General features: G+C 38.4%; 1 protein-coding gene across 4 annotated transcripts in view; it reads left to right on the forward strand.

Moving 5' to 3' along the window:
• Window positions 1-21,931, forward strand: part of SYTL5 (synaptotagmin like 5) — an 88,454-nt gene that overhangs the window by 34,358 nt on the left and 32,165 nt on the right. For 3 of the 4 annotated variants that reach the window (XM_084507178.1, XM_084507180.1, XM_084507179.1), the window contains 4 exons: window positions 3,596-3,811; window positions 14,842-14,954; window positions 16,408-16,540; window positions 18,310-18,435. In XM_084507178.1, the coding sequence (XP_084363304.1) occupies window positions 3,596-3,811; window positions 14,842-14,954; window positions 16,408-16,540; window positions 18,310-18,435 (588 nt within the window). Of the gene's footprint in view, window positions 1-3,595; window positions 3,812-14,841; window positions 14,955-16,407; window positions 16,541-18,309; window positions 18,436-21,931 lie in introns of those variants that run through there. The other variant, XM_084507181.1, reaches the window with a different exon arrangement.

Here is a 21,931-nt window from a genome sequence, read left to right on the forward strand (position 1 = left end):
GGCAGCCTACAGGAAATCTGGGGAGGAACTCTGTCAGGGAGAATAGTGATAGGACAAGGGGGAATGGCTTTGTACTAAAAAAGGGTTGATTTAAATTACTTTACTAGGTTAAAGATTGGACTAGATGATCCTAGAGATCTTTTCCAACCTGAATGACTCTATGATCAGATATTCGGAAGAAATTCTTTACTCAGAGGGTGGTGAGGCGCTGGCACAGGCTGCCCAGAGAAGCTGTGGGTGCCCCATCCCTGGAGGTGCTCAAGGCCAGGCTGGATGGGGCTTTGGGCAGCCTGGGCTGGGGGGAGGTGTCCCTGCCCATGGCAGGGGGTTGGAACCAGGTGGTCTTCCAACCCAAATCATTCTGTGATTCTCTGATTTCGTAATATTACTAGGAGAGGATCAATAAAGATTAATTGTTGTTTAATATTTGAGATTAAAAATGTCTAACTGCATGATTAATTAGGTTCCTTTTAAAACAAGGAGAGCTCAAATGTTGAATGGCAAAAGGAAATTGGATATTTACGATACAGCTGGTTCCCGTACTGGGGAGATAAAGGGTATCTATCGGTAAGTCAGGCCAGCTACGTGCCTGACTTACCACGTACGTACTTATGCACGCTATCCCTGTTCAGTATTATGTAGCTGGTGCAACTAGGCTGTGGCTGTTATGAGGATGGATTTTTTTTCAGATGACTCACCTACCGCCTTCTAATCTTTCTGGCCCTCAAGACATTTTGTTCTTTATTTTCATAAGATACAAACATATTTGTTACAGTCAATCAGTAGTTCAATTCAGTAAGTGGTTTAGGGAATCCCATAGTTCAGATCCAGTATATCTGTCCATACGTTGTTTGCTTGCATTTTAATTTTTGTATTTTACATGTTTCAGTGAGCAGGGAAGCTGTGGATTTATTTATTTTACATGTATTTTGGTTTTCTGATAGTCCTTGAAGGCAGATCTGTACTCAAAAACTAACAAATCGCGCTTTTCAAAATTCATGGTGTTGGTAGATCAACCAGCATCTGATAAGAATTTGAGATTTTGTATCGCATGAAGAGATGAAAATACTGTTGTGGCCACCATCAATAATAACAAGATAATAGGAGCAATGCCTTTGTAATGCCAAAGGAACTCTGAAACACTGATAAGTATTTCTCAACATGTTGCTCTCAAAGAAAGCACCTTGTTTAAAAATCTCTGCTTGTTGGTTTGGGGGGAGAGAGATTTCCTTATTTAAAATTGTAACTATTTAAAACAAATATGTTGTGCTCGGTGATGCTTCTTGTTAAGGAGGGACCTGAAAGCTGGGGTGGAGAGTAGGCAGGGAGGCCAGAATGGAAGGAGTTCAGTGAAGGTTTTGTTTTGACATTAGATGCTAGGATCCAGCCTGAGGGACACACTGCTAGGTACTAAAAAGATAATGTCAGTGTCCATAGGCTTTCGTTCCTGGATACCCCAGTGGGAAGCAAAATGCCAGCCATCCCTGTAACAAGGCCACGTAGCCACAAATAACCCACTGCTGTCAGAGCTTAGCCCCTGGTGACCTGCACAGTGCACTCAGCCTCCTTCACTGGGGCTGCAGCCCATAATCTTTTATTGGTTTTGTTTTCACAAGGTCTTTTTCTTCCTGACCTTTTCACTGATCCTTAAGTGAAACTGGTAACCAGGTGTTTTAAATCTCTCTTGAGGTATGTGTGGAGATGGTGAGTCCAGTTAGCTGCAGTGCTTCATGGCAGAGGGGCCCTGGAGGCTGGTGGCAATGCATGAAAGAGAGCATGGGGAGGAATGGGATGGGGAGACAGCAATACCCAGCTGCGTAAAGCCAAGGGAACTAAGCACTGCTGAACTGGGGCCCTGGAAAAAGGATCTTCTGGGGTAGATTGGAGCATGGAAAGGGTTTGAAAAGGCAGAGGAACTTGAAATGAGAGAGGTTTCGACAGAGGGAAAGTCAGGAGAGAGTCTGGGGTGGGCAGGGATGTATTGAGAAAATTGAGAGGATAATAGGAGCCTGGGGGTTGAGTGGACAGAGCTTCTGCTGAGGTGTGTTGAGAGGACGTAGCAAATTTGACCCCATGCAGGGCGTACGTTAGCAGTTGAAGCTAATGATTATCTCCTCTGCTGAGCACTTGTGAGACCGTATCTGGAAGAGAATTTCCAGCTGGGGGCTCCCTGGTACAAGAGAAACGCTGACACACTGGAGCGTGTTCAATGGAGGACCATAAGGATGGTTGGAGCCCTTTCTACGTCTTGTAGGCTGAAGGAAATGGGTTTGCTCAGCATTAAGGCAAAGGCAAGACCTGGTGGCTGTCTTCAACTGCTGCTGCTCTCAGGCCTGTAGTGGAACAAAATTGTTCTGGTCTCCACGACAGTAAAAGAACAAGAAGCATTGTGAACAATCTGGAATACGGGAGATTCTGATTAGATATTATGGAAGCTTTTTTATTCCACTCCTTGTTTTGTAAAGAAAATCATACAGTTGGTCGGACTGTGGAACCGGTGTCCAGAGGCATTGTGTGCTCTCTTCATTTGGAGTTACTCAAGGTTCATTTGAACGGGGCCTTGAGCAACCTGTTCTTGTTGGCCATGCTCTGAGCACCAGTTTAAGCTATGTGACCTCCAACCTAGATGGTTCTGTGGGTTGGGGTATGAGGGGTGAGAGCTCAAGGCTCTGGTGTGGGAGGGAAAGCTCTGGAGTAGAGGTCAGGAACAGAGGTACAAGGAGCTGTTAGTGAGAGATCTGGGTTATGACGGAGTCCTGCTTAAGTCCCTAGATAGTATTATTATTATTGTTATTTTTATTTGGGAATGTTGTAGTAGTTATTTTTCACACATGGTTATTTTTCCCTTAAGGACTTGACTCGTGCACCCTTGAAATTGCAGTCTATAAAGCAGGTCTTAAATGCAGATACCTTTATCCTTCAGGGTCAGTGGTTGGAACTGGTAGCATTCAAGTTGCATTATTTAAACTGATATTCTCTCTCCCCCCCCCCCCCCCCTTTTTTTTTTTTTTTAATTTAGTGGTGCTATGCTGTGATGCTACATCTATTTAGGTGCTTGCTTTTGTTTTCTTTCAAGATTTGAATGGCCAGTGCAGAATTGCATTTGTTTTCCTAGCTAACTCTACTCTGGCAGAGTATTAAATGCACACTAGTTACAGGAAAGGTTTTCTTTTCCTAACGTGGAAGCACAGAATAGTCCCAGTTTTGAGCTGCAGTCAACCTGGGCTCAGCATGACTTGAATTATTGATGAGGCATAGGCAAAGATGGTTTGCCAGTGGTTCAGAACTGCTCAGCTGTCTGCACACCAACCTCAAGGCTGCATATTCTCCTCTTGGCTTTATGTCTGAGAGGTTGGGGATAGATGTATTCTTCTTTGCCACGTATGTGTTAGAAATGCAGTTAATATATAAAATACAGTTACATTGTCCTTATTTGTGTCTTGTCGTTCTTAGTTCTAAATCTTAATTGGTTAGAAAGTTTTTACAAATCACAGGAAGATGGAAATGTTGCTTGATCTCCAAAAGGTTTCATCCTAATAACATACAAAAAACAGATGTATCTCCAAATTCAAGCCCTTTATTTTCTTCCCTCTAGGAAACTGAAAAATGAACTTCTGGAAGTGAGAAGGAAAGGTGGAAACCGACACTGTCAACAAGACAACAGCAGAGTCTGTATTCGCTGTCAGAAAAGCCTGGGCTTAATCTTTGACAGAGGAGACCTGTGCCAAACCTGCAAACTTAGAGTGTGCACTAAGTGTCGTGTCGTGGGAGCTGATGGGCACTGGAAATGCTCGGTGTGTGCTAAGATTGCGTAAGTTGTGCAGTTTTTATGGATACATTTAGAGATTAATTCTCCGTAAGTAATTTTACGCTGCTGTTAGTTCTATCTCCTCTTAACATACCAGTATATGCATAGCAGATAAACAAGGTAAGAAGCTTTCTGCTGTTTTGATTTGCTGCACTATTTTGCAGTATCTTTTTTTCTAGTTCCAAGTTAGTTTCAACTAGCTTGCTTTCTAAAGAAAGCTGCAAGCATCACATATACTAGGTCGTTGGTGTGCAGTGCTGTGAAAATCAGTTACAAAACAGTGACAGTCTATTCACAGTAAGACATAAATGTAAGAATCTTGTAATTGAAAATTAACAAAACAAAATTAAGAATAAGCGAGGATGGTACATTCTAACTGATGTGGTAGGTGGATTTGTAAAGAAAGAGATGTAAAAATCATGAGTCCAAGCATTTCAAGGCATGGTTTTATCCTTGCTTTTCCCTGTGTTTACAGTAACTGAGCATTTCTGCATAAAGGGAGAAGGGTGTATTTAATAATATTTAATAAAATATTTAATAAATAATTAAATAATTATTTAATTAAAATAAATTAAATAATTATTAATTAAATATTAATAAATAATATTTAATAAAATATTTACAATATTTTTCCCCCTGGTTGTTCAGAATTAGAGAGAGTTCTAAAGTAAGCTGTGCCATGGTGGGAGGTAAAACAAAAGAAAGTAGATTAATCTTCACATTTCTCACTGTTAGAATGTTAAGTACAGAGAATGGAGGAGGATAGAAGAACACAGTGCTGAAAAGCAGATAATTGGTATTTTAACACAGGATATCAAATGAATAAACAGAGATTTTATATGTTCAAAAATATGTGTATTTACTTCATATATACTTGAAGGAATATTGCCCTTTATTGGGATAGTAATATGGAATTTCGTAGCTTGACTCAGCAAGATAACCACGAAGGAAAGGAGAGGTGTATTGTGCAATAGGACTCAGTTAAGTATCGTGATGTAAGAACTGGATGTTGTTACATCCATAAGGGAATTACGTACATCAGGAAAAGATGTGATAAAATAATTATGTTAAAAGGGGAAGAATCAGTAATGTTACAGAGGGAGTGGGGTTTTTGTTGTTTGTTCATTTTTTAAAGGCTATCAAACTAATATCAGGAAGGTAAAGCTTTTTGTAAGCTGTATCAAAAAGTGAATCCAAAATAGTAGTTATGTCAGACTTTGGCTACCTAGACAATTAATGAAGAATTAATGCAGCAGGACATGGAGTTTAGGGTTTGTGTCCTCTAACTTCAGCTTTAGAAGGCTAACCTCTAAGGGTTATTAGTTAGATCCCTTAAACTTCTCTTGCATTCAGTGGGGGATGCAACCAGTGAACAATGTTTCACCTCTTTTAAGATGAATCATGTTCAAGTACTTGATTTTGTGAAATGTTGAAAAACTACTCCTTGTGGTTTGCTTCAGCCGGTTCCTGAGGTGACCTGGGTGTTGTGCCTTTCAGAAATGATGGGGCTCAGGTGAGATGACAGAATGGAGAATGGCAAATATAATGCTGTTCTTTAAAATACAAAGAAAGGAAGAACAAGGGATTTGTTGGCCCTGTCAGATTACCTTTAACTTCTCTAAAAATACTGAAACAAATGATCATGACTGTCTGAAAGCTGAGAGAAGCTGACAGGACGATGAGTAAGAGCTGGCTCAAAAACAAATAATGTCAAAAGCAATTTAATTTCCTTCTTTGATAGGATGAGAGACCTCATGGATAGAGGAGGATCTGTAGATGTCTTATAATTTGACTTTAGTGAACCCTCTTTCATACTGTTCTCAAAAGTTCATAAACAAGGGGGACTGTGCCCCAAAACAAATTATGTCAGTGTGATTGCAGACCTGCCTGGAGAACTACGAAGCTCTGTTCTCAGAGCGTTTCATTATAAGCAGTGATACAGAGCAGAATTTTCACTGGGTTTTTACTGGTCGATGTTTTAGTTTAGGACTTAGATGATGCAGCACATGAGTTTACCAATTACATTTGCTGGTGACATAAAACTGTGAGGTGTTGCAGACATGTTGAAGGACTTACTTGGGATTCAAAGTGATGCAGTTTAGAGAAGATATTTGAAGTAAAAGTAAATGGTGGCTCCCTGTGGGCACGTGCAAGTACCACTTGGGCAAAGACAGCTGCAGCAACACAGAATGAGAAAAATAAAAATAGCTTATGCAGCTGTTCCTTAAGAATGAATCTGGATGTTGTACTGAATAAAAAGCTGTACATGAATCAACAGTTTTCTGCCACTGTGGAAAAGTCCTCCATCACACAGGATGTAAAACAGAATTACAGTCTACAAAATACATGATACAGTCCTGTTTTGTTAGGAGTACTTTGCCCCATTTTGTATAGCTGTGGTGGTTTTAATTGGGTGGGCAGCCAAGTTCCACCATGGCTGTTCTCTCACTCCTCCTTCTCAAAGAGGAAAGGGGAGAAAATACAACACAAAGAGCTCAAGGTTTGAGATACAGATGATTTAATTAAAGGGAAAAGGAAGAAGGAGAAAGAAGAAAAAAAAAGGCCGTGCAGAACACAGGGAGAGAGGAAAAATATTCCTTTCTACTTCCCATCATTGGGCGATGTTTGGCCATGTCCTGGGAAGCAGGGCCTCAATACATGTAACAGTTGTTCAGGAGGACAGGCCCTTCCACCACGAGAACCCCTCTTTGTATTGCTGTGTGACCCCACATGGTATGGAATATCCCTTTTGTTGGTTCAGGTCAGTTGCCCTGGTGATGTCCCCTCCCCTTCACTTGCCCACCCCCAGCCTGCTGGCTCTTGGGGGCTTGGAGGGAGTCCTGATGCTGTGCCAGCACTATGCCGCAACAGACACAACACTGGAGTGATACCACTGCTGTTCTAGCTATGAGTGCAGAGCACAGCACTGTGTGGGCTGCTGCAGGGAAAGTTAACTCCATCCCAGACAGACCCAGCACAGTAGCACACATCATACTGGTCAGCTGGAGAAGTTTCAGTAGAAAATAAAGATCACAAGCCTAGGACATGCTGTGTACAGAGTAATGGAGGCAGTCAGAACCTATGCAAGGAAAAAAAATGAAAATAACTGAGTTTTGAATGTACAAAGGTAGCTGCATTGTAGATGCATGTAGGCTTTTCTATATACTGACTATGGATAAGAAAAGCAGTGAGATACTTAAATTGCAGTGAAAAAGATTAGGTTAGGTGGTATGAAAACGAATTATTGATATAATTTGGAGAGGTTGCAGAATCTTGTTTTAAAAACCGTTTGGTTAAACTTTTTGCAGGAATGATGACATCAGTAAAGTACATCCTGTTTTGTGGGTGAAAAATGGATAGGGAAACTTCTCAAAATGTATGCCACAGCTGTTTCTCCTGATTGTGTTGCATTCTGTATGCCAAGCAATGGTCCTAGCAATCATGTAGGAAACCAATTCCATTAGAAGCCTGCATCTAAGTTATTACAGACTGTGGAGTGATTTGTTTAAAGTGCTAAGGTATCATTGGTGTTCGATATCAATACTAAATTGAAATCTATTCCTGTCCTTTCTTTTCTTTCATATCTAGTGCTTTTGCAGGGCCATAATGGAAGTTAATGATCTCTAAAATGCTTTTTATGCTCCTAGGAGAACACAAAGAGATTATCTTCTGTATGGACAGTGTAGAGGTGAATACTGGAGATGGGTATTTCAGTTAAATCCATTCACTGTGCATAACTCCAGTTTAAATTCTTTCATTTCTGCTTTCCTCTGTCTCACTTAAGTGAGAAATGCAAGGAAAAATGGGATTTTTAGGTTTTTTGAATTACATTTGAAAAAGGAGTTGATTAAGTTAATAGAAAGAGGGCCTTTAGCAAGATTGAAAGGCAGAAGGCAAGGAAAAGAAAATGGAAATCGTGTTAAGAGATTCTTAGTTACGTTTCATGAGTAGGAAACGAAAGACGGGAAGGAACAAAACTTAGCTATTTAGCATTTATTTGCATACGGTGTTTGAGTCTGTTAAGCTGAGTTGTTTTACTCTATTAGTGGCTTTGCAATATGTGAATGCGTGCTAGGAATTTTTTCCTTTTTTTTTTTTTTTTTTTTTTATTTCATCCTTTTCTTTTAGCAACCTTGATGAATTAAGTTCACATTGATACCAGCATAGACACTAGCACCCGATATAACATATGTATGTTGTTGTACGTGCTGTGAGACCCTTAAAAGACACTGGGAAGGATTCATGGCCTTGATGAACTTTTTCTGGTTTTGGTGCTATACTAGTTCTTGGTTGTTCTGCCAAAATTGTTCCCAATAATGTCTTATTAACTTCCACTGAAGGTGATGGTGGTAGCAGTAACTGGTACAATACACTGTACAGACATCTCCTTTACCTGCAGGAATACATTCAGAACATTTCTGAGCTCTTGGGAAGCCTGCTGCCTTTCATCTGGTGTCACTAAAGAAATTTGGACACTGGGTATTGAGTGTATTTAACGAAAGAGTTGTTGACAAGTACTGCAGGATTTGCTGGAGAAATCCCTTGAATTACACAAATAATAATCCAAAATTGTTGCTGAAACAAATAATATCAAGTAATAAAGGAAAGTGTGGATAATATCAGCCAGCTTCTGTCAGTTACTTCATTTAGTGCATGTTGATCTTTCCTTTCCTCTGAACATCTCAAGTCCTGCCTGTCCACTCACAGGACAGGAAGTTGGGATATCTGTAGTACAGCATGTTCTGTAACATGGCCTGTGATGAAGTGTCATCATTGATTTAACATTTATGGTAGGCTTATGTCCAGCTACCAAAAAAAAAAAAGAAATCTGAAAAAAAAAAAAAAAAAGATGAAGGCAAATTGCAAGTATGCTGAATTTGATTTGAAGATCAGGTCATTTCAAAATACTTTTTTTTTTTTTTTTTTTTTTTTTAAGGGTGTGTATTATTTTCTGAACTAATTAAAAAATTGCATGATAGCATGATGGTAGCTGAAAGACTAAGATACCAGCTGGTTTAATACTAAAATCTCTCTCTGTTAATTTTTCAACGAGTGTCTTTGGCCACAAGCAACTCTGAATTATCTCCTCACTGCCAAATAATATTTAAAACCCGTTTTCTCCTGTTTCACTAAAGTCATACTTGCTTGAAGAACACCTTATGGTGATGGAGAATTTCATTGCAACACAGTAATTACATTCAAAAACACTTTCAAAAAGAGATTTAGTGAATTTGAGGAAAGAAATTGGAACATGAAAAGTGAGAGATGTTTCTCAGGATTTTTAAGGATAATGGACTGAGGTTTGTATATAAATTGTCTTACGATTTCCAGTTACTGAAGAAGGATATTCTCCTTGAGTGTACATAAAGAGAATATTACTGTTTTGTTTTTATTTTTTCCCATGAGAGTTGTTACCAGAATATAAAGTTGCAAGATGAATCATTCAAAGGTCAGGAAAGGTTAGAGCTGAGTCTTCTCCCAAATTCTAAGGTCTGCTGTCACTGAGAGAATAAGATAGTCTTTATTAATAAGATGAAATGAGATGTTGTAGTATTTAATGAGGCAAATCAAACCTGTATGCAGTGATGCAGTTGATGAAAAAGAAAGTTTTCTACTCCATTCCCTGCATAAAAGAAACAAAAGCGGTCATCAGTAGCTTTCAAACATAGGTGCTAAAAGAGAAACTTGCCATCAAGGTCACTTTGCTCCCCCTGCATCTTCTTAAAATGTGGTTTGTTGGTGTTTTAAATTTAACTTGAAAAATGGTCAGTGATAGATTGAGGGAAATTATGTTCTTTGAGCAGTCTGCTGACAAACCAATTTTGCATCTCAATGCTGTCTGTATTTTTCATTATGAATGTGTCTAGATATCTACAAACAATTTTAGAATTATTCAGCAAGATAAAATGCTTAGGTGGCCTGAGTTATTACAGCAGAAACAAGCAGTAATGGGAAATTTGTCTTCATCCTTGAAATAATTATGTTGTTTCAACGCATCATGAAAATTCATCAGTATCTTAGTAACATTTATGCACATTAGGATCCTGAAAATAGATACTTCAATTGTTTTAGAATACAAGTGTTCTTCAGATTCTCCCCTTTCCCCCCAAAACAAAACAAAACAAAACAAAAACTTACAGGCAAGTTTACCTTCTTTTAATAGGGTCACAGATTTCTATTTATTTAATAAGTCTCCCTAATTAATGAGAATACTCTGAAATTAAATTATGTTATAGAAAATATTCCATTCAGTTGAATGCATGCAAAGATGGGTGTGTATGTTTTGGTGTATTTATTTATAGGCTACACTTTATCCAGGCTTTGGTCTTGCCATATTTTCCAAATTTTTCTTCCCAAAGAAGAAGTGAAACACTTGGACAAGCGGAGAGGGAAAGGAATCTGGAGTGAATCTCTTTCTTCTACTGTAAGTGTTAGGTTAGATGTTCAGTCACTGTTTGACCAATGTTTGTTTGTTTGTTTTCTACAGAAAAAAAAAAGAAAAGAAAAGAAAAAAAGATTAAAGTTAAAAATTGGGACTTTCCATCTTAAATGGAATTTTTATAATTAGATGTTTAACGATAAAGTGTCTTGCAAAAATGAGAGTGCATAATCACAAGCTGAGTTCTTGGCAGGGACATAGTCTCATAGAATCATAGACTCATTAAGGTTGGAAGAGACCTTCAAGATCATGTGGTCGAACCATCATTTTCCACTTCGTTTTAAAACAGCTGAAGGCGTACGAAGATGCATCCACATTACTGTGCTCATGATATGCTGCACTGAGAGCTTTCCAACTACAGCTTAACTATCAAGACCATTTATTATTGAAAACTAATACCCACGTAATCATCCATGCTGTAACCCTACCTGATAGCCAGAGTAAGAGCTATAGGCTGAATAAGACAAATGAATATGAATGCCAAGTAGTACTTTCAGCTTAAATAGACATACTCAGTTTATAAAAGCTCTACCATTGGCTTGCATTAGTCATACCTCTACCTAGTGGATGGTCAGTCAGCACATGCTGCAAGCAGCTTTCCTGTAGTACAACATGCTTGTACAAGCCAACATTTTTCTTAATTTGTGCTTCCAGAAAACAGTTAAAGAATTTGCATTAATTAGCTTTTCTCCAGAGTCTAAGGTCTACCCATGCTTAATCTAAATTCCCGACTTCATCCAGCTCTTTGGAGTATCATTAGGAACATACTAGCTTACCAGTTAAATAGACTCTGTGGACAACTTACCTAAATATAGAAGTGTTTGAGTTCCTGCATAAATTTAGCAAAAAAACTGTTGTTTTCTAGTGAGTATCCTAAGAATGTCCCAAACTCATGAGTATTTTATAGTATTTCATTCCACAGGTTATGTTCTGTTTTGAAACTGAGCACTGTGTTGATGAACTTAATCTGTTTATTGGGAGATCATAGAGGAAGAAGCATGGAACCATAAAGTAGTCCCTCTCACATATCTATATGAGTAGCTCATTCATTAATTAATGTATATAATGACTTCACCTAATATCTAAGGTATTTTGTATTAAATATAACTACTTCCACATGATTTTCTTCAAAAATTTCTTGGCTGTTTTTGTTAGACTGTTTTTTTCTTTTTTTTTTCTTTTTTTTTTTTTTCTTTTTTTTTCTTTTACTTTGTATGCTACATACTAACTGAAAAAGGAAAGAAAATGCAGATAATATACCATGATTACAGTCAGCATGGAACTTGAACCCACTTTAAAAACAAGAGAAAACAAACCCGCAAACATTGGTTTTATGTAATGTTGTGTATATGCCATTGATTCTCTTCCCACTAAAACAGTTATCTAGATAGAAACGGTTCATTTAAGTTCTGCATCAGAAACAGGAGAAAGATTTGCTCAGTAGGAGAGACAATAATAATTATAAATGCATAAAAATAACATTAATGTAAGATGGTTAGGTCTCATTCTCCAATTTTTGTTTCAGAATGTCGATGCAGTTATGAAGTTCAAACCTCAAGCCAGAAACTAGGACAGTCATTTAATCTGAATTCACTTCCATTTGTGTAGAGCACAAATTATTTTTATAGGTATTCCCAAAATATACGAGTGATTAAGATGATACAAGCACTAGTCTTTGTATGAATTATTGAGCATCCATGAAGAATACGTATACACATATCCCAACCAATATTAATGTTCTAGAAAGTCAGAAGTACAATGCTTTTTCTTTCACCCCCTTATTTCATTAGAAGTGGTAAGTGGTATTTCTGTAGAAGTGGTCTTGGAAATGGACATTTTCACAAAAAATAAGAAAGAAAAAAAAAAAAAAGGAGTGCTAGCAGAAGCTGGGGACCCAGGACTGAAAGTGGTGTTGGTGATGATAAGGACAAAGGTCTGATGTGAAAGTTGAGGCCTCTAGGCTTGCTCCGGGGAACACTTGCAGTGGATGACTATTGATGTTTGTTTTTTTTTTCCCCCCTTCACTGTGGGTAACAAAGTTGGGTAAAGCTCTTGTCTAGAGCAAAACAATTCTCCCTGTATTTGCTGCTTCATGCCACAGCTGTGTTGTGCCTCAGACCTGGTTGTGCTGGTGTGGTTGGAGCAGAAGGGGAGCAGGCCTCCCTCAGGGCAGCCTTGCCTGAGGAGCTGGCAATGTGAAGGAGTGCATCACTATTCACAATGCAGTATTAACTGCTTAATAAGATCAGCCTGCTGAAGGAGGTTTGTAATTCAATTTACCATCATTAGCTGAACCGCATGTAGTCCAGCTCTGTCATGGTACTGGCTGTCACAGCCTCTAAGCCTCTAATGCCCACTTGGACCTGCACAGGGGATGGCTGACACCTTCATCTTCTTGAGGGACCTGTTTGTGTTTGTCACAACAGGCAGCGACGGCCTTGAGCTTCCTTGGCTAAAAGAAGAAGAGGGCAGCAGCTGTGTAATTAGAGGCTATTTGATGGCAGTGGGCTACAGCCTGCAGAGGGACATTACTGAGAGTAGATGGCTGATTTATCCTTTGCCAGGAAACACAGGAATCAACTGTTGTTGCCTGAATAGGCTAACCTATCTGGTGTGGCTTTTGGAGGCTGCAAAGAAGGCAACTGTGGGGTCAGTCATTACTTTAACAGGCAAGAGAAAGTCCTTCTCCACAGTCTTTCCTCATGGGTTGGTGGGACCATTCAGGGCTGGGTGTGGAAATAATTGTAAGTTCCTGTTTGTAAAAGCCTGTGGCTTTGTGTGGTGCAAGCTTCCATGCTTCAAAACCCCTGATCATAGGTGGTTCTGAGTATGGAGAAGGATGAAAATGCTTGCCTGGATAAGGGGGTGGGGAATACTCTTTGTCAAGCTGAGCATTGCTAGTGAGACACTAGACATAAATAAGATCTGTATCCAAGGGGAGAATGGCACTTGGGGAGCTTTGTGGTCAAACCTGGCAGTAACTGAGGAAAAATGAATCAACCACTTAGACCATGTAAACTGTCATTTATATTGTAGTAGAATGTGATGTCCTAGTCAAGGCTATGACAGATTTATGTTGTGATATAAAGCAATAATCTTGCTGTAAACCTTGGCATAAAAATAACTGCACAGAGAAGTGTGGTGTAAATGAATTGTGAAAATAGACATTCTGCAAACATTTTTCATACAGCATAGGTTCTAATGCAATGAATCCTTTTCAATCTATGTATCTTTAAAATAAAATAAAAAGTATTTTAAAAATTCTGTGTGAAAATGTAGAGATTTTATTTAATGCCTAACATAATGACTGTCTGATTGTGATGATGACAAATTATATGGCTTTTTGTGATTACAAGTCTGCAACAATGAGATAAGACAATCTTCTACTATCTCATTTGTGCACATTTTGTATTTTGATTTTCTTTTAGAGGAATGTGAAGGTGCATAATTTGTTAATAGGTGAGGAAGAACTGAGGATATAACGGTAGTTTTTTTAGCAGTGGCAGAATACTATTCTATAATTTTTAGTATTTTCCCAAGTCAAACTCTTCATTCAACCAAGGAACTTAATAGAGGAGATATTGATCAGTGCTCTAAATCCATCTGCAGTAATTTTCATGCCCAGAAGACTAGATGATTTCTTTTCTGGTATTGGTTTGTAACTAATTTTTCTTACTGAGCATAAAGTAATCAGGAACGTGCCTGGAGCTAAAGGGTTTTGTTTGTTTGTTTGTTTGAAGTATTCATTTAGCTTTTTGCTATCAATTGTACAGAGTGGGGCAATAGAAGTGGTGATGCTTTAGCATAATGAAACTCATTCAGGGAAAGGCTAGCAATTAGCATCAAAAACATACCTATGGAAATCAGCAGTGACAATACCAGATTATTTTTGGTGAATATAGGCAGAAGAACTTGAAAATTTTCCAGTTGCCTCCAGTATAATCAGCATTATCCAAAACAGTAGCAAAACAAAATTTCATTGCTCTGAAGCTCAGACATGTAGCTAATTCATAACAGTGCTATCATGTGAAGAAACTGCATATACTGTGGCAACATATGAAACTTGGAGTACTGCATGAAAAATATGGATGAGCTTGCAGCAAACTGTATATAACCAAACTGGGTCAATGAACTGTTGACTTGGGTGGCAGGTTGTGGTTCTTATTTTTTTCCCTCTATACATTGTGATTGTTTCTACAGCTCTTACATTTTTGGAGATGCTGAAAACTGTGAAGTTAAGTAGCTCCCTATTCAAAGGACAAGGGAGATAATATGTATTATCTTGTCTATCTTTTAATCTTTTCTATGGAGATCTGGTAAATGTGGTTGAAACACTTTTTACTAAGTAAATTTCCATTTGATGAAAATTACTTTTAATTCACAAAGCAAAAGGATTTCTTCTGCTACCTGTCCCCCTGTCTCAAGCTTCTCAGTCGGTCTTTTTACTCGTTCTTTTGAACTGTGCAAATGGTGTCCAGAGGTTGTGAAAATAATGGGTCAATGATGAAATATGTGGGTTTAAGCAGCAGTTTTGGTTGACTAAGTTTGTTAATGTGCACGTCTCCCTGGCTTATTTCTTTTTTCCCCCATATAGACAGCTAAGGATTGTGACAGGGGAATGGTTTTTTGAAGAGAGAGCCAAGCGCTTCAGACAGTCAAATCTTGGAACCGATGTTGTCAGACAGTCTATCCTACGCAAATCCCCAGGTAGGGACCTCGAGAGAGAGATTTGTTGTGTATGTTTAATATAATACATTCAAACCTTATTTTCAGAGTTTTGTACTTGTGTTATATTTCATTCTTCACTGTAGAAGGTATAATAAATACTTTAATCTTAATTTCACATTTTGGTATTACTATGCATTGGTTTGTGAATGATTAGTATATAGGAGAGGTAAGCTATAGATGAATGAAGAAGTAACTCAGTGGGGCTAGAGAGCTGCTCAAAATCTCACTCTCCTAACAGGTAGACATCATTGTTCAGCTGCAAAGCCAGAAGCAGAGACTCTTAACATTCATTCTCATTTCTTGCCAGGAAGTATGGCTGTATGCAAAGATCTAAAACCAGCATTCTTTTGTCTTTGCCTCTCTTATTTGTAATGGTGATACATAAAAAGTATGATTCCATTTTTCCTTTTTTTTTTTTTTTTTTTTTTTTTTTTTTTTTTTTTTTTAACTCTGAATAGGAAAGATAAATGTTAACTCCTGTGCTGTATGCTGCAGCATGGGCTACATCCAGACTACTTGGAAAGCTGAGAATGAAGAGGCACCTTTTACCCAGATATCTCCAATAAATTGCACCTGCAAATTAAGGAACAGAAAAAAGTCCATGGTTCTGAGTGAAGCAAGCATACCATGGCTATGAGCTGCTGTGGTACCTTGCCTGGTATCAGAGGACCACTGGTTTAATAAACTGGAGTGTTTTTTTTTTGAATCCTGATGCTTTTCTCTTCATGTAACTACTTCACTCCGAACACAGAATCTGGTATTTAGGTAGTCTATTTTCAGACTATTCATCAGTTTCAGTAGGAATGTGGTAGTTACTGGAAGTTTTTAGGGGAAGGACAGGTTTACTGCCCTTGGAAAAAATTATGGTACAAATAAAGTGATTGGCAAAATGCTCATCTTTCCATTATCAGTGTGCTTCAGAAACTGTCAAACTGGCATGTGTCTAATGTTCTTGGTTTTTTTTTGACACTATGCAACCTGTCAAATTGGGTATTTTGTAATTTTTTACTATATGTTTACATTTGATGTACATAGTTGAAAAAATAAGCCATTTTTTTTCCCCACATTTTGTTTCCAGATGAACATACATTTTAATTAAGAAAACATTCTTTCATTTAACACAGAAAATGCTTTACACTGCAAAATTGCGTTTTGGGTCCTTCGGTTTTTAACTTCGTTTGTAAATTCAGAAGCATAGTTCAGCAGTAAAGCTGATAGTGAAAAACATTTCAAACTACTTAAAATTTAATTTCCCTCTATTAAAAAGAGAAACCAAAGCCCTCCCCAGCTGTTTTTGTATGATGGTTTATAATACATTTTAATTTAGCATTGAAAAACAGAAAATCTGTTTTTGCAGGTTGTTTGACGTGAGCTGCCTTTATTTGTGCAAACATTGATTTTATTTTATTTTTTCTTTCCCCCTCCACTGAAGATACAGTTTCCAGTAAGGATGAAGAAAGAACATTCGCAGATCAACCCCAAGAGAATGAAGAAAAAGGGCCAGATATATCAACCTCCTCTGTAACTGGGCATAAATCAGTCTTTGGAGGACACAGAAAGATAGGGTAAAGCCTTTTTTTTTTTTTTAATGATAAATCAGATAACAGCTGCATATTTTGGATTTTTGGATGGATTTTCTTTTGAGTCTCTCCAGCATTCCACATCAGTCCCAAATTTTGCAGTTAGAAACAATCTTCATTTAAAATCTGCTTACTATAAGTAAACTGCTGTCTCCTAGGAAATGCAGCCGTAATTACCCTTCAGCTATAGAGGTAGCAGAAAAAAAGGCAATTTTACCCCGTGATTTTTCCTGTTTATACTTTGAAGCAACAGTGGATCTCTAAAAGCAGTTTTGCTGAGGAAGCAAACAAAAGAAACAGTATTTGAAAGGCCTGTTTTGATTGATTGACTTAGTTTACAAGTCATGTTTTCCTTTGGCTTCCATATGTGCAAATTTAGTCTATAAATCAAGCAGTGTCCCTTTATTTTGAATAAGCAGATATGTTGCTGGTCATTTTACAGACTGTGATGTGTGTAACACCAGTTAGGGTATGCCCTTAGAGGACATAACAGATGCAGTGAATATATGGTTTTGTGGGTAGTGTCTGGACATAACTTGAGGCTATTGGGTGAGTAGAAAGGAAGATTGGAAGAATGTTTTTGTCGTGGCTGGAGCTATGGATCCTCCCAAACATAGAGTAGGTAGATAGCTTTCTACACCTTTTTGATTTTTGAGGAGTTCTGGATATGGAATTCCTTGCTCTAGTCATTTGACTACACAAGTAATTTTTCTCTCTTTAATAGTGGGAAAAAGAGCAACAGAAAACCTCTGCCTTCTCAAGTGAAGGTGAGGAAGGAACTGGTTTAGGGAATCTACTGTAGTGGAGCCTTGACATTGCTCTAAATCATGCTAATCGGTAGAAATAGTGAGAGTGCATTAAAATTTACTTTTCTAATCCTCTTTTAATTTAAATTCATTGTACAGATCTAGTAGTCATATTTACTTATGAAAAACAAAGTGTTTTTTTTTTTTATTGTCTGCTATTTATTTTAGTGATTTTCAGCATTTTTTTTTAGTTTGCAGCCTGAAATGTTTTCCAGTGGTGACATTCCCCATAAAAGTAATCCTACAAGATATAGGCCACGTCTCTCAGAAGTAATTAATTACTTCTCTTCCTTCCTTGCTCCTTCTTCCTCACTCAAGTTCCATGCTCATATATCTCATGAGAGGATTTGCTTTAGCAAAGCCAGTTTGGGACCAACTCCTTCTGAAATATAGTGTCATGAGAAACCCTACCACACTATTGTTGTTTGTAAGTCTGTGAAACATACTGTTACTTTGCAACACCTCCTTTCCTTTCTGGCTTTTTAGACCACATAGTGCAGGGTAATGGGGTGACATTATGTTTCTGGAAAGTAGTGTGTTTGGGGCATTGCTCTATATAATTGTAGAAACTGCAAAGAGATCTTTAAGGGAAAATACACATCGTGTAATTTCCTACAAGAAAATATGCACATTTGATCAAAAATCCTTTGCTGTGTATATACTATACAAATATGAGAATTTTCACAAAAGGAACTTTGGTTCAAGGCTGGAAGTCACCATGTTTTGATGTCCTGTCTGTTTATTGTAAATATGATATTGCTTTTGTTTATAGGAATCAGCTTGATATCTAGATTGGGTACTTTATGGACCATTATATCCAGAGTTGTTCACAGTTCAGACATGAAATGAATAAAAAGTGCACTTTGTGATATTTCAGCCAGTTTGCAGTTTCTGGGAAAGATCTTGTAACATGTAAAACATTTTTTTTTTATTCCCTGTTTTCATCAGGAAGCTAATTAAGGCAGTTACCAAAGGAGAAATTACATATACAAAAGATGAAAGTGGAAGGAACATAGGCTCAGAAGCTGAAAGCCAAAGTCTGTGCAGTGGCAAGTCAACACCTTGCTCTGAGAGGTAAGCAGCAGAAATCTGTTACAGTTTATGGTGGGGTGACCTAAGGGGATGCTCCAGTCCCCAGACTTGCTTTGGCTTTGAATGCCCAGTGTGAGCACTACCTGAGAAGCAGAGCTTATGTTAATAATTAAAAACAAACAAACGAAAAACTGCTGTCCGTCCCCCTTTGTATTTTTTTCTCGCCTTATATTTGCATGTTGATTGCTATCAGTGTTTTGGGTTTTGTTTTCTGTTGTTCAATTCAACAAGCTGTGCTCGTGGTACAGAACTGAGGCCCTTTGTTCCAAAGTTTTGCTTTTGTAATGACATGTTAATTGATTGTAATTTATATTTTCTTTTTCAAAGGCTCTGTTTGCCCTTCTTTTTCCAAAATTTTTGTCACAGTTATTTCAAATAGAATTCCATTTATCATTCTTTTGGGCCTAATCTCTGTTATTGCTTCTGTCAACTGCATTATAAAATGTTACATGCAATATTCCTCTCATGTCCCACTTCCAAAATGAAGGCAAAAAATGTCTCACTTTCTTCTTGTTCAGTTGGATAATCTATACAGAATATAGACCTATATATGTTGGTGAGGTGTACACACCTAGAAATTTTACAATCTAGATTTCTGTGGAGGGATGAAAATTCCCGCCTTGTATATGTGTGGTTAAATACATAGTAAGATATACAAAGATGCTTGCTTTAGTTCTTCCATTGTTAATTTATAGAGCTGAGTAGTAATTATTAAAAATAACAACCAACTTTCCCAGGCTAACCTTCATAACTCTTTTGAGTTGAAAGTTAAAGGAATGTAACAGTATATTGTGACACTGCAGCTGTCTTAGGTTTTCTTGCATATTTTTGATTTTTGTAATTGCCCTCATCTTTTAGCTCTGCCAAAACTGAAGTATTTCACTTACCATCAGGGAGACTGAAAGAGAATTTTTATTCTTTCTTAACGTTTTGGTTTAAGAAAAGCTGTACTGAGCTGTGAACAGGGAGGCCTGGGCCATGAGTTCATCTCTTGGACTTCTGTTCCAGCAACAATGTTTACTGGTTTTGCAACTGAATGAACTAGGTGGTTGCATCAGGATGCTTCTTGGAGGAATAGTATAGGAATATCAGACTTGTCTACGCAAGCACACTGCCCCATCCATCATACTGAGGTCTTGTCTACCACATGGAAATGCCTGGTATAGTCACCTTATAACAGGTTCTTTCTTTTGTTGTCTACTTAATATGTGCATAAAATAAAATAAACCTCTCTCTAATAGCAGACTGGAACAAGAACAGAAGACTAGAGAGGTCTGTACAGTAGATTTGATGCTCAAGTGCTCAGTCTGGCTGATAACTACAGAATCCCTTGTAACACATTTTGAAAGCTTTTTTTTTATCCTGGTCCAGTATGACTTCTGAACACTTCTGTTGATTTACATTAGTTTACAGAGTGAGGAAAAAAACTGTAACAACAGCTTTCATAACAGAAAGTCACAACAATCCATCAAAAGTGGTGTGATGTGCAATAAAACTCATGTTTTCAACATTTTGGCTACTTGTCATGCACTGACAGGTTTAGAAATAAATTTAGTGTGCAGCTAAATACAGGAGCTTTGACAAAATATAGATGACAGTCAGGAGCCTTGATTTTCTGACTTTACAGCACTGAAAGCACATCTTTGTGTGAGCAGATAGGATTAAAATTCAATCAAAACACATTCTTTAGGGTTTGTTGATCACTGATTCATCAGATTAAAAAGTAGAAGTGCATGTATGTGAAGTGCACATGCGTAGGAGTGTGTTTATTGTGCATAATCTACTATTGTTAATACAATAAATTGAATAGCAATTGCTTAAAAGGTTACTGTATGTTCACTAAGGGACAAGATATGGTTGTGCAATATCAATAGACAGTCCTGGTGTTCGGGGTTTTCCTCTGTATTCCTTTTTTTCAGTAACTCCACTGATGTGAATTCAGCAAATTCAGCATCTGTGTTCACTGCTTAGTGTAGTGGTGAGAGCTGAACATATTTTCTCAGTTCAGCAATAGTTCTGATAAAAAAAAATTCCATTGTGGTAGAGAAGATTTTTACTGGAATTACCCTAAACATGATATGACAGGCTAAGCCAAGTGAACGTGAAATTCAGATGTTGTTTAGCACAATGAAGATGCCTGCAGATCTGAAATATTTATTAAGCAAGCTTATTTTTGCTTAAAATGTGCTTTAAGTTTCAATAGCATTTTTTTTACAGCAAAATTGCAGTACCCCTATCCTCTGATGCTGTATTTTCCATGTGGTAAAGACTGCAGTTCCTGCCTCAGTTGCTGTTGACCAGTAATTGTTTGAAGCAGTAAGTAGGAGTTTATGCAGAACTGTTACTGTCTTGCAAGACTCTTTGAGAATTCTCCAAATTAGGAAGAAAAATCAAATGGCTGAACTGATGTTTGCAGAGAAAGAGAGAAAAGTGGATTAGCCAGGAAGTTCTACTTTTGCTGCAAATCAAATTTGAAATGAAAATAGAACTTCCACTGGGAACATTAAAATACATTTAAAAGTAATGTTCATTGTTTCAAGAGGCCAAACTTACAAACACAAAACCAGCAGCATATACTTTATAGCACCAATTGTTCACCTAGAGTACTTGATATTTTCTAATAGAAAATGTCCTATGGAAAACAATCACAGAATCACAGAATCACAGAATTTTCTAGGTTGGAAGAGACCTCAAGGTCATCGAGTCCAACCTCCAACCTAACGCTAACAGCCCTCCACTAAACCATATCCCTAAGCTCTACATCTAAAAGTCTTTTGAAGACTTCCAAGGATGGTGACTCCACCACTTCCCTGGGCAGCCTGTTCCAGTGCCTCACAACCCTTTCAGTGAAGAAGTTCTTCCTAACATCTAACCTAAAACTCCCCTGGCTCAACTTAAACCCATTCCCCCTCGTCCTGTCACCAGGCACGTGGGAGAACAGGCCAACCCCCACCTCGCTACAGCCTCCCTTGAGGTACCTAAAAAGAGCGATAAGGTCGCCCCTGAGCCTCCTCTTCTCCAGGCTGAACAAGCCCAGCTCCCTCAGCCGCTCCTCGTAGGACTTGTTCTCCAGGCCCCTCACCAGCTTCGTCGCCCTTCTCTGCACCCGCTCAAGCACCTCGATGTCCTTCTTGTAGCGAGGGGCCCAAAACTGAACACAGTACTCGAGGTGCGGCCTCACCAGAGCTGAGTACAGGGGGACGATCACCTCCCTAGCCCTGCTGGTCACGCTGTTCCTAATACAAGCCAGGATGCCGTTGGCCTTCTTGGCCACCTGAGCACACTGCTGGCTCATATTCAGCCGACTATCCACCATCACTCCCAGGTCCTTCTCTGCCTGGCAGCTTTCCAACCATTCCTCTCCCAGCCTGTAGCTCTGCTTGGGGTTATTGCGCCCCAGGTGCAGGACCCGGCACTTGGCCTTGTTAAACTTCATGCAGTTGACCTCAGCCCATCGGTGCAGCCTATCCAGATCCTC

Source organism: Aythya ferina, assembly GCF_964211825.1.
Source record: "Aythya ferina genome assembly, chromosome: 1".
NCBI classification, from domain to species: domain Eukaryota; kingdom Metazoa; phylum Chordata; class Aves; order Anseriformes; family Anatidae; genus Aythya; species Aythya ferina.